This window comes from Emys orbicularis, chromosome 2 (assembly GCF_028017835.1).
Source record: "Emys orbicularis isolate rEmyOrb1 chromosome 2, rEmyOrb1.hap1, whole genome shotgun sequence".
NCBI classification, from domain to species: domain Eukaryota; kingdom Metazoa; phylum Chordata; order Testudines; family Emydidae; genus Emys; species Emys orbicularis.
This window is the reverse complement of record NC_088684.1, coordinates 235587293-235599440: the sequence shown is the minus strand read 5'-3', so window position 1 is coordinate 235599440 and position 12148 is coordinate 235587293. Positions and strand designations below refer to the sequence as shown.

Below are 12148 nucleotides of genomic sequence, written 5' to 3'. Positions count from 1 at the left end.
AACATAGGATTTGCTGGGCAGTCTTGGGCAAGTCTCTTGTCCTCTGTTTGTCTCCCCACCTGTAAAACAGAAATAATAATACTTACCTACCTCACAGAAGTGATGAAAGTTAATTAGGTAATGTTTCTAAAGTGCTTTGAAGATGAAAATTACTCAAATGCTAAACTTATTATTACTTATTCATGCTAACAACTGGAATATTTTGTTTCAGATTAATGCTAATTAAATGGCAAATTATAAACTTTCCCAAAATATTTACTAACGGTATTCCAACGTAATGGGTAGTTTCCAACGCAAAGAGGTATATGTAGGTGCATCTTACGTGCACACAATGAGACAATCAGAGTTAGAAACTCCACCCTTTGAGCCTACTAGTTGAACACCCAATTTGAAAACATACACCACTTACCCAGTAGGCCAAAATACTATTTTGCAGTTGACTTTTTGTTCAGTGAAAATTGGCCTGATTGACTAATTACTTCCTTTCAGTGCAGTCACTGTGGTATAATAACAGTGCCATGGTCATGGATTCCATATCTCTTCAGGTCATAATGTGTTCTTAAAATCCCGTGTATCTAAACAGTTAGAATTTGGGACTGGGAATCAATACTCCTTTCTGCCTTGTGGGTGATAGTGTTGAGGCACTGTTTGTAAAGTGCTTTTTAAGATTTTTGGATGAGATGCTATACATTCATGTTTGGGGTCTTGTAACTGCTTTTCATCGCTTCCCCTGTCCCCTTCCCTCTTTTGAAAGAAAAAACAACTAATCCCAATTAAAGAACATGTTGCCTTCTAAGAAACGGGGGGAGGGGGTTGATTTTAATTTAAAAAAAAAAATTGGATGTCAAGTTTCAGCCCAGAGTGAAAGTTTTAATGAAGAATCATTAAATAGCAATTTATAATTGGAAATGTTACACAACTGGAACTCCAGCAGCACAAACATTACCCACATGTGTGGTTATGCACACTCTACACAAATATGTGTGTCCTATAAATACTCCCACAGGGAGAAGATGTATGATAGATTAAAGAGCCTTCTACTACTATCGGTCAAAGGCATTTTCTGTGAGATTTTTATGTAAGTGGTGGCCGTTTTCATATTGCTGTTAATTGTTACTTGTTTGATTCATTTCAAGGTGGCCTAGACAACGTGGAATATTATGATATTAAGATGAATGAATGGAAGATGGTGTCACCAATGCCGTGGAAGGGTGTAACAGTGAAGTGTGCTGCTGTGGGCTCTATAGTCTATGTCCTGGCTGGCTTTCAGGGTGTGGGCCGATTAGGGCACATCCTTGAATATAATACTGAAACAGACAAGTGGGTAGCCAACTCCAAAGTCCGTGCTTTCCCAGTGACGAGTTGTTTAATCTGTGTTGTTGATACTTGTGGAGCAAATGAAGAGACGTTAGAGACATGAAGGCCTCAAGGAGAGGTCAGGACATTTTTCAGAGACTTGGAAAAGATGGCCATTGGTGCTTTGCTTCTTTTATTGATTCTTGTTAAACTGAATAATCTGAAAAACTGAGATGCAGTCCTCACATTTGTATATACAGTATGTGCCAGTTTAATTTTTACAGTTTGTTTTAAAAGATGGGATGCATTTCAAGATTCCACTAACATAGTTGAGAACACATGACAAGTTCTCTTGAAAATATTTTTTTTGGGTGGCTTTGCCAAAAAACAGACAACCTCCACCCTCACCCCACACCACTCAACCCAGTTACTTAGAAAATGTTAGTGCATTTGATGTAGTTTAGCCTAAATCTCATCTTTACTTTACTTTAGTTAAGTGAAAAGCAGACTGTGAAGAGTAACAAAGGGATCTCATAAAACTGGGTGGCTGGGCAACAAAACGGCAGATGAAATTCAATGTTGATAAATGCAAAGTAATGCACATTGGAAAACATAATCTCAGCTATACATATAAAATGATGGGGTCTAAGTGGACTGTTACCACTCAAGAAAGAGCTCTTGGAGTCATTATGGATAGTTCTCTGAAAACATCCACTCAATGTGCAGCAGCAGTCAAAAAAGCTAATAAAATGTTGGGAATCATTAAGAAAGGGATAGATAATAAGACAGAAAATATCATATTGCCTCTATATAAAGCCATGGTTCACCCATATCTTGAATACTCGTGCAGATGTGGTTGCCCCATCTCAAAAAAGATATATTGGAATTGGAAAAGGTTCAGAAAAGGCAACAAAAATGATTAGGGGTATGGAACAGTTTCCATATGAGAAGAAAGTAATAAGACTGGAACTCTTCAGCCTGAAAAAAAGATGACTAAGGGGGATATGATAGTCTATAAAATCATGACGGATGTGGAGAAAGTAAATATGGAAATGTTATTTACTCCTCATAACACAAGTACTAGGGGTCACCAAATGAAATTAATAGGCAGCGGGTTTAAACAAAAGGAGGTATTTCTTCACACAACACACAGTCAACCTGTGGATGTTGAGGATGTTGTGAAGGCCAAGACTATAACAGGGTTCAAAAAAGAACTAGATAAATTCATGGAGGATAGGTAAGGCTACGTGTCTGTCACAGAGATCACGGAAATCACAAATTCCGTGACTTTTGCAGCGGCCGGTGCAGCTAGCTCCAGAGCTGCCCAAGCAGATCAGGCAGCCCCTGTGCCAGCCGCACCGGCTGCTGCTGGGGCAGTTTGGGTGTAGGAGAGGGCTCAGGGCTGTGGCAGAGCTTGGGGTGCAGGGCGGCGCTTATCTGGGGGGGGCTCCCTGGAAGCGACTGACACATCCCTGCAGCTCGTAGGTGGAAGGGTCAGGGGGCTCTGCGCGCTTCCCGCGCTCGCAGGTGCTGCCCCCGCAGCTCCCATTGGCTGCGATTCCCTGCCAATGGGAGCTGCAGAGTCGGAGCTCGTGGTGGGGGCAGCATGGGGAGCCCCTGTGGCCTTCCCTCCCCCATTGGGAGCTGCAGGGACATGCGGAGTCGGGTAGGGAGTCTGCCAGCCCCGCCAACACCCCCCTCCCCCAGCACCAGCAGGGGACCCAGGCTGTTCGCCCCTCTCTTCCTCCACGGCACCAACCGAGGTCCCAGTCTGCGTGCCGCCGCCTACCCCCCAGCACCAGCAGGGGTCCTGGGCCACACACCCCAGCACCCATGGCACCCCCAGACCACCACCACCCCGAGCACCTGCAGCCCCCCAGCCCAAGTTTTAATTAGGGGTACAAGTCATGGACAGGTCACGGGCTGTGAATTTTTTTTTACTGCCCGTGACCTGTCCATGACTTTTACTAAAAATACCCATGACTAAAACATCGTCTTAAGGATAGGTCCATCAATGACTATTAGCCGGGATGGGCAGGGATGGTGTCCCTAGCCTCTGTTTGCCAGAAGCTGGGAATGAGCAACTGGGGATGGATCACTTGATGATTACCTGTTCTGGTCATTCCCTCTGAAGCACCTGGCATTGGCCACTGTTGGAAGACAGTTTACTGGGCTAGGTGGACCTTGGGTCTGACCCAGTATGGCCATTCTTACGTTCTTATGAAATTTCTACAGCTCAGACACAGAGATTCTCCTGCTACCAAAGGTGAGTGAATATAGCTTGGGTCACAAGCAAAAATGAATTTGCTCATACTGTTCCCTTTCTCATTGATGCACATTGCACAACTACGATTCTACTTATATAACTGTAAGTATCCAGCCTTGCAACACAAGGGGTATAATAATGGATTAGGAGTGATGTACAGATAACTTGCACAGCGCCTGTCTGTACTACGGCTGGTTTATTCCCATGCTGTTCATACCTCACCTTCATGATCATTTCAGTGCATACTGATTTTAAATATTAGACAGGCCATATGTACATTACAGAAACATTGATGCCTAGATATTTGATTTGGCACTTTGAGGGCCTTATACAAAAAGACCTCTAAATTATCACAAAACTCAGAATCTTGAAGTTTGATTGCATATTTCATTCCTCACAATAATAGTGCTCTGTACTATCAGATTGGGCACTTGGGATCAATTCCCAATCTGTTTTCCCATTCAAATGTGCTGTAAGCACTGTGGAAGCCAACCCATTTGTGAAGATTTGGGGTGGAAAAGTAGTAAGATAGTTATATTGACTTTCTTCCTATTGGAATTGACTGTATAAAATTCCTTACAATAATTTTATAGAGACTTATAAAGTTGGAAAAGATTTTGAAAAATCTGTGGACTATAAGCATACAGTACTGTAAGTGTATCGAAATCATCAAAAACTTCACTGTAAACATGGCAACAATATAATCTTCCAGTTCCCCCATGCTTCAGTTTACAAGACAAATAAGCTAAAGTGTTAATGCTTGTCAGCTAACCTCTCGTACACTTATCAAAGTCAATACTGTATACACTATCCCACTTTGAAAAACTACAGACTTGTATGCATAAGTTTGTACTGCTGTGCACATTAGTTCAGTTAGTTCATGAGTTTTCTATAACCTCCTATCCTTTTCAGACCCATCCCTGCTAGACTATCAAGATAGCAATGACTTTAATAAAAAAAAAAAAATTACATTTTTAATGGATACTCTGCCAAAAGGAAAATGGGATGTCCAAAAGATGCTCTGCTCCAAGTTCGATATAAATTTGGTAAAATCCCAGCTTCCAGATCTCATTACCTTTCAAGAATCTCTGGGGGCTAAAGTATCACATATACTCTCATAGACTGGATTAAATCCTACACTTTCTGGGTTCAACAGGCTGATCTTTATAACTGCTAGTATGTTTGTAAAATTCCGAAGCACATTTCTCTAATTTTATTTTCGATAGGTTGATAATTTTCTTAAATTACTGACAAATTTATAAATACAAAGAATGAAAGGATTTGAACAAATTTGACTGTCGTGTAGCACAGTTAAAAAGCAGCTTCAGTTGGACATTTTGTTGGAACTGCTATACAGTACTTTTGGTTTTAGCCTTTTTGTCTTTTCTAGAAGATCAATCCACCTCTTATTAATCAGTCAATCTCAATACTTTCTATAATTTATTGACTTAAACTAGTGTAAAGTAATGAAGATCTTGCTTATGTACTTCATCTGTTAGAGTTTATTTGGGTTTTCTCATGCTATGTAATCTAGCTTGTAGTCTAGAGCATGCTAAACCTGGTTCATTGTCTGAATTATTGGTATCAGTATTTGAACATTACTGAGAGTGCAACAAAACTTTTCTTCATAGATAATTCTGTGTATCAAGCACGTGTACTGATAAACCTTAAGTATGGCTTCTGTGTTAAGTATCAGAAGCACCCTTTGAAACTTTCTGATGGAAATGAAACAAATACCTCAGTGAAGTTTGTGGATCAGTAAACATTGTTCAGTAAATGTTTTCTTCAGTACTAACAGTAAAGTGTAAATGCTTGTCTTATCTCACCACAAAAACTTAAAAAACCACAATTGTTTGTTACTTAGTATTGTAGTGACAAATCCATATGCCCTACTTAGGCCCTGTCTACACTGGCAAGTTTCTGCGCAGTAAAGCAGCTTCTTCTTCGAGTGATTGCTCATGTGCATTCCACAATAAGTGTGTGTGCTCGCCACGTGCACTGGTGCCGGAAGTTTTTCCCTCAGCAGTACCCGTAGGGGAGCGCTCCTAGCGACCCCTGGAGTGGCGCCTCTATGGCGCAGTATAAGGTGTGCTGCGTGCTCCCCCCACCCTCAGTTCCTTCTTGCTGCCAGTGAAGGTGCATCGGAACTGCTCTGCTCCAGCTTGGCTGTAGCTTTCCTCTTGAACTCTTGTTCATTCATAGTAGTACCTGTAGTTAAAGTAGTTTAGATTAGTGTTAGTTCAGTTTAGTGTGCCCGGGTAGGGGCATACCCCGGGCTTTAAGTCGTGCAACACTTGCAGGCGGCCGATGCCAGTGAGTGATCTGCACACGGACTTTTTACACTGTCTGGGGGAAACCCATCTCAGTGATCGCTGCAGGATTTGAAGATCCTTCAAGCCTCGGACCAAGAAGGAAAGGGACATTCAGCTTCGAGCCATTCTGATGGAGTCAGCGTTGATCCCTAGTTGGGAGTGGACCCCATCTAGACCGGGACAGATGGCACCAGAGGTCCTTATCTCCGAGAGGCTACCGTAGCCCGTCCCATTATGGGCATCGATGCCGTTTCCGTTCTTCATCTCGCTCCAAGACCCCACCGTGGCACCACTCCCATAGTCCCAGGCTTCGATCGCCGGCACCTCACCGTCGCGGATCCGCCCGTCGGAGCTGATCGCGGAACAGCTGCTACCAGCGGTATTCCCGCTCCTCCATGCCGGGATCACGGTCTCGTGGTCAACACCATTCCCGATGACGCCGCCCCTCCCGGTCCCAGGACAGCGGCAGGTCATACGCCAGCCCGGCCTCCTTTTGTAGTCATCAGTCGATGGGACAGGCTAGGCAGGCTGAACAGCCTGCTCCGCCAGTGTCACAGCTGGTGTCACAGCTCTTTGGCCGGCACCGTGGTACCAATGGGCCCTGTAGCCTCGGAGAGACCATTGGCCTCCCTCTCCTAGCCTCCCAGAAAGGAGTCGGTGGGGCGTTCATCTCCGGTTCCGCGCCCAGAGGGCGACCAAGTGGTGGGACCTCCGGTATCGGTGGGTACGCAGAGTACCGCACCCCTATCCTCATCCTCCCTGATGAGGTGATTACAGCCCCTCCTCCACCTGTTCCACAGGAGGACTCTAAGGCCCACCAGGAACTGTTGAAAAGGGTGGCATCGAGCCTCAACCTTCAAGCTGAGGAGGTGGAGGAACCCTCAGACTCCCTCTTCAACGTCCTCTCGGCCTCGGCACCAGGGTGGGGTGGCCCTCCCACTCCACGAAGGGGTGGCAAAAATTTCAAACGCTTCGTGGCAAACCCCAGCTTCCTCCTTCCTCCCCCCCCATCCTGTACACCCACCCTGCCCCCAACTCCCTGGTGGTCAAGTCGGTCAACCACAGGGAGAGGCAGGGCCAACCAGCCCCTACACCAAAAAATAAGGACGCAAGGAGGCTGGACTTATTCGGGAGACAGGTTTATTCGTCCTGGAGTTTCTAGTTAAGGGTGGCAAACCATCAGGCCCTCCTGGGGTGGTATGAGTTCAATTTGTGGGGCTCTCTGCCCAAATTTGAGGACTCCCTCCAGGAGTGTGACAAGAAGGAGTTCAAGGCTCTGGTGGAGGAGGGTACAGAGGCTGCCAAGGCGACCCTGTAGGCAGCGTCGGCTGTCACGGATACGGCTGCAAGGTCTATGGTCTCCACGGTGTCCATGAGGAGGGTGTCATGGCTCTTGCTGTCGGGGCTGCCCAGCGAGGCACAGAACTCATTGCAGGACCTTCTGTTTGACGGCAAGGCCCTGTTTGCGGAACAGATGGACGTGAAATTGCACGACCTAAAAGATTCCCGCACGACACTTAAGACACTTGGCCTCTATGTCCTGGCTCCGGACAGGACCAAGTTTAAGCCTCAGCAGGCTCCCACCCAGGCCACCCACTCTAAATATGAGCCCCCTTATAAAAAGTCACGGGACTATAAGAAATGCCCACAGAGGCAGTCCCGGTTTGCCCCCAACCTGAGCCTTCCAAGGGCAAACAGGTGGGGAAACATCAGATTTGACGGGACGCCCAGGGGCGACTTACCAGTTCATACTAGGGATCCACCCGCAATAAAGTTTCCCTTCTCCAACCGGGGTGGTCGCGGCTGACCTCGGACGGTTGGGTCCTCAACACCGTCTCCCAGGGCTACACCCTCCAGTTTACCTCTACCCCCTCACCACCCTCCATCCCTGTCACTCCTGGGGGACCCCTCTCATGAGGCCCTGCTTGAGCAGGAGGTGGGGCGGCTCCTTGGCCTAGGAGCGGTGGAAGTGGTGCCAGCGGAGTTCAGACGCAAGGGGTACTGCTCCCGCTATTTCCTTATCCCGAAGGCCAAAGGGGGGCTCAGGCCCATCCTGGACCTGCGAGACCTGAACCAGTACATGGTGAAGCTCAAGTTTCGCATGGTCTCTCTGGCCTCGATCATCCCCTCCCTGGATCCCGGGGACTGGTTCGCCGCCCTTGATCTGCAGGACGCATATTTCCACATTCATATATTCAAGGGACACAGGCGTTTCCTCCGTTGCACAGTTGGGCAGGAACGCTACCAATTTACGGTCCTCCCATTTGGCCTGTCCACTGCTCCCAGGGTACTCACAAAGTGCATGTCTGTGGTGGCGGCCTACCTCAGACATTGTGGGGTTCAGATCTTCCCCATCTTGATGACTGGATAGTCAAGGGCAGCTCCAGGTCGCAGGAGCGGGAGCACGTGGCGCTCCCCCTGTCCACATGCGCCACCATGGGCCTGTTGGTAAACGACACCAAGTCCATGTTAGTCCCGGTGCAGCGCATAGAGTTTATCCGGGCAGTCCTGGTGCAACATCGGCCAGGGCCTCCCTCACACCGGACAGATTCGAGACCCTGAAAGGACTCATTGACACAGTCACAAGGTTCCCTGTGATCACAGCCAGAGCATGCCTCCAGCTCCTGGGTCACATGTCGGCACATATGTAGTTTGCCACACCAGGCTGAGGATGAGGCCCCTCCAGCTCTGGTTGGCCTCGGTGTTCTCCCAGTCCAGAGACAGGATGGACAAAGTCCTCACTGTGCCCGAACCAGTGATCACCTCCCTACAATAATGGTCCTCCACGGGGAACATACTTGACGGGGTCCCGTTCAGGGGCAGGCCCCCCTCGGTGGAGCTGGTGTCCATCGCATTGAACCTGGGGCGGGGGAGCCCATGTGGGGAACGTTCAGACCCAAGGTCTGTGGTCCGCGGAGGACCTTGCCCTGCCTATAAACATCAAGGAGGTCAGGGCAGTCTGGCTGGCATGCGCACCTGGAGGCCAGAGTGGTCAGGGTTCTCACGGAGAACATGGCCTCAATGTTTCACATCAACAGGCAAGGTGGGGCCCGCTCCTCTGGCCTGTGCCAGAAAGCCCTCAGGCTGTGGGACTTCTGTGTAGGCAAATGTTGTGGGCTATAAGCCTGCCACTTACCAGGCGCCTGGAACTCGCGGGCAGATTGCCTGAGCCAAGACTTCTCAGCACAAGTGGTCACTACACCCAGAGGTGGTGCACAGGATTTTCCAAGCGTGGGGAACTCCCCAGGTGAACCTGTTCGCGACTCAGCAGAACCGCCGGTGTCCCAGTTTCTGCTCTGGGGGTGGGTTGGGCATGGGCACCATCTCCAATGCCTTCCTCCTATCCTGGTGGGGCCAGCTTCTCTATGCCTTTCCCCCAATCCCGTTTGATTGGCGAGGTCTTGGAGAAGATAAAAACGGACAGGGTCCGGGTCCTCCTGATTGCCCTGGCATGGCCCAGGCAACATTGGTATAGGACTCTCACGAGCCTGGCAGTCGCCCCGCCGTGGCCGTTGCCGTTCCGCCCGGACATGCTCTCCCAGGACCAGGGCTGCCGCCTCCACCCCAACCTAGCAGTACTCCACCTCACGGTATGGCTGCTCAATGGTTAGGCTGGGAGGAAAGGACTTGCTCGGAAGGGGTTCAGAGCGTCCTCCTGGAAAGCAGATGGCCCTCTACGCGCCGGGCCTACCTGGCAAAGTGGTCTCAGTTTTCCTGGTGGGCAGCCAATGGCGTTTCGCCCGTGGCTGCTCCGATCCAACTCATTTTAGACTACCTCCTTCACCTTAGAGCCCAAGGCCTAGTGCCCTCATCCATCAAGGGGCACTTGGCAGCCATATCGGCCTTCCACTCGCCGGTGCAGGGGCACATGGTATTCTCCCATGCTATGACTGACCAATTCCTTAAGGGATTGGATCGTCTCTTCCCATACGTTAGGCCCCCAGTCCTGCAGTGGGACCTGAACTTGGTGCTGGCCTGGCTGATGGGTCCCCTGTTTGAGCCGCTAGCTACGTACTCCTGGTCGCACCTCTCGTGGAAGGTAGCCTTCCTGGTGGCGATCACGTCAGTTCGATGGGTCTCGGAGCTCAGGGCCCTGACCTCCAAGCCCATATACACAGTGTTCCATAATGATAAGGTCCAGCTCCAACCACATCCTTTGTTCCTCCCCAAGGTGGTCTCCACCTACCACATGGGTCAGGACATCTTCCTTCCAGTGCTCTGTCCCAAGCCCCATGTGTCCAGTGAGGAGTGCCGCCTCCAAATGCTGGATGTGAGACAGGCTCTTGCCTTTTACCTGGAGCGGACTAAGCCGTTCAGGAAGTCCTCGCAGCTGTTCATCGCCTCGGCCGAACGCATGAGAGGCCAGCCGATCTCCACTCAGCGGCTCTCCAACTGGATCACTTTGTGTATTCGTACCTGGTATAACCTAGCAGGAGTCCCCCTGCCGCCGATTGTGAGGGCACACTCAACTAGGGTGCAAGCCTCGTCGGCTGCCTTTTTAGCCCATGTTCCCATTCAGGACATTTGTAGGGCTGCCACATGGTCTTCGGTTCACACTTTCACCTTGCATTATGTGATCGTCTCCCAAACCAGGGAGGACACCGGGTTCGGCAGAGCTGTACTCTGTCCCGAGAGTCTGTGAACTCCTACCCACCTCCAACAGATATAGCTTGGAATCACCTGTTGTGCAATGCACATGAGCAATCACTCGAAGAAGAAAAGACGGTTACCTTTTCTGTAACTGGTGTTCTTCAAGATGTGTTGCTCGTGTCCATTCCACATCCCGCCCTCCTACCCCTCTGTCGGAGTTGTCTGGCAAGAAGGAACTGAGGGTCGGGGGAGCGCGCAGCACCCCTTATACCACACCATAGAGGCGCCACTCCTGGGGTCGCTAGGGGCACTCCCCTACAGGTACTGCTAGGGGAAAAACACCAGTGCATGTGGTGAGCACACACACCTGTTGTGGAATGGACATGAGCAACACATCTCGAAGAACACCAGTTATGGAAAAGGTAACTCTCTTTTTCTGCGCTGTAACTCCCAAGATATACACACTGCCAAGCCACTTAGTGTGCAGAAACTGCGCAGTTGTTGCACTTTAAAAAAAAACAAAACACCCCAACAAGAGACGTACAGCTTTCTGCGCCGGGCCTACAGCGCTGCAGTGCCAGTGTAGGCACCGTGGTGATTGCAGCACTGCGATTGGCCTCCAGGAGGTGTCCCACAATGCCTGTTCTCACCTTTCTGGTCATCGGTTTGAACTCTACTGCCCTGCCCTCAGGTGATCAACCATCATCCCCGCCCCATAAATTCCTTTGCAAATTTGAAAGTCCCCTTCCGGTTTGCTTGGTGATGCGTGCAGTGCTCTCAGCGCATCTTTCCAGGTGGCCATGCCTGCTCCATGCACCAGGCGATCCCCCGTTTTGAGCAATGCCGAGCTGCTGGACCTCATCAGCATTTGGGTAGAGGAGGCTGTGCAGTCCCAGCTGCGTTCCAGCCATAGGAATTATGATACCTATGGACAGATTTCACGATGCATGACAGAAAGGGGCCATGACTGGGACACATTGCAGTGTAGGGTAAAAGTGAAGGAACTGCAGAATGCCGACCACAAGGCGTAGGAGGCAAACCGCCGCTCCGGTGCTGCGCCCACAAGCTGCCAGTTCTACAAAGAGTTGGACGTGATACTCAGTGGCAACCCCACCTCCACTGTGAAGGCCCCTGTGAATACTTCGTTGGCTTGCATGCCAGTTGAGAGTGGACCAAGCCAGGAGGAGGAAATCTTGGATGAGGAGGGGAGGCACAGGATGACTCAGAGGCCAGAGATGCATGCAGCCAGGAGCTCTTTTCTACCCTGGAGGAGCCTAGCCAGTCACAGCAGTCGGATCTTCGCGAAGCGCAAACAGGAGAGGAGGCCCCTGGTAAGTGGACCTGATTTGGGGAATTCTTGAAGCGAGTTGTTGGAAAGCAGGCTTGTCTCCTACCGCATGCCTAGTCTGAGCGCCGGAACAGGCTGTTGATTGACTCCCTCACTTCACGGGAATCTCCCTCAGAGATCTCCAGAAAACTCTTGTGGAGATACTGGGCAATCTGCAGCCTCAGGTTCTTCGGCAGAGCTGCTTTGTTTCTTGCCCCATTAATGGTAACTTTCCGGTGCCACTGTGCTGTCACTGGGGGGAGGGAGAGGGGAACCATTGCTGCACACAGGTGAGCCGCATAAGGGCCAGGGCAGAAGCCGCAGGCTTGGAGAAGGCCCTCCCTTGATTCCCTGCTC

General features: G+C 49.8%; 1 protein-coding gene across 1 annotated transcript in view; it reads left to right on the top strand.

Moving 5' to 3' along the window:
- KLHL7 (kelch like family member 7) overlaps window positions 1–1552 on the top strand; it is a 43558-nt gene extending 42006 nt beyond the window's left edge. The window contains exon 11 of the mRNA XM_065398983.1: window positions 1137–1552. Within this exon, the coding sequence (XP_065255055.1) occupies window positions 1137–1420 (284 nt within the window). The 3' untranslated portion in view covers window positions 1421–1552. The remainder of the gene's footprint in view (window positions 1–1136) is intronic.
- Window positions 1553–12148: the final 10596 nt, after the last annotated feature.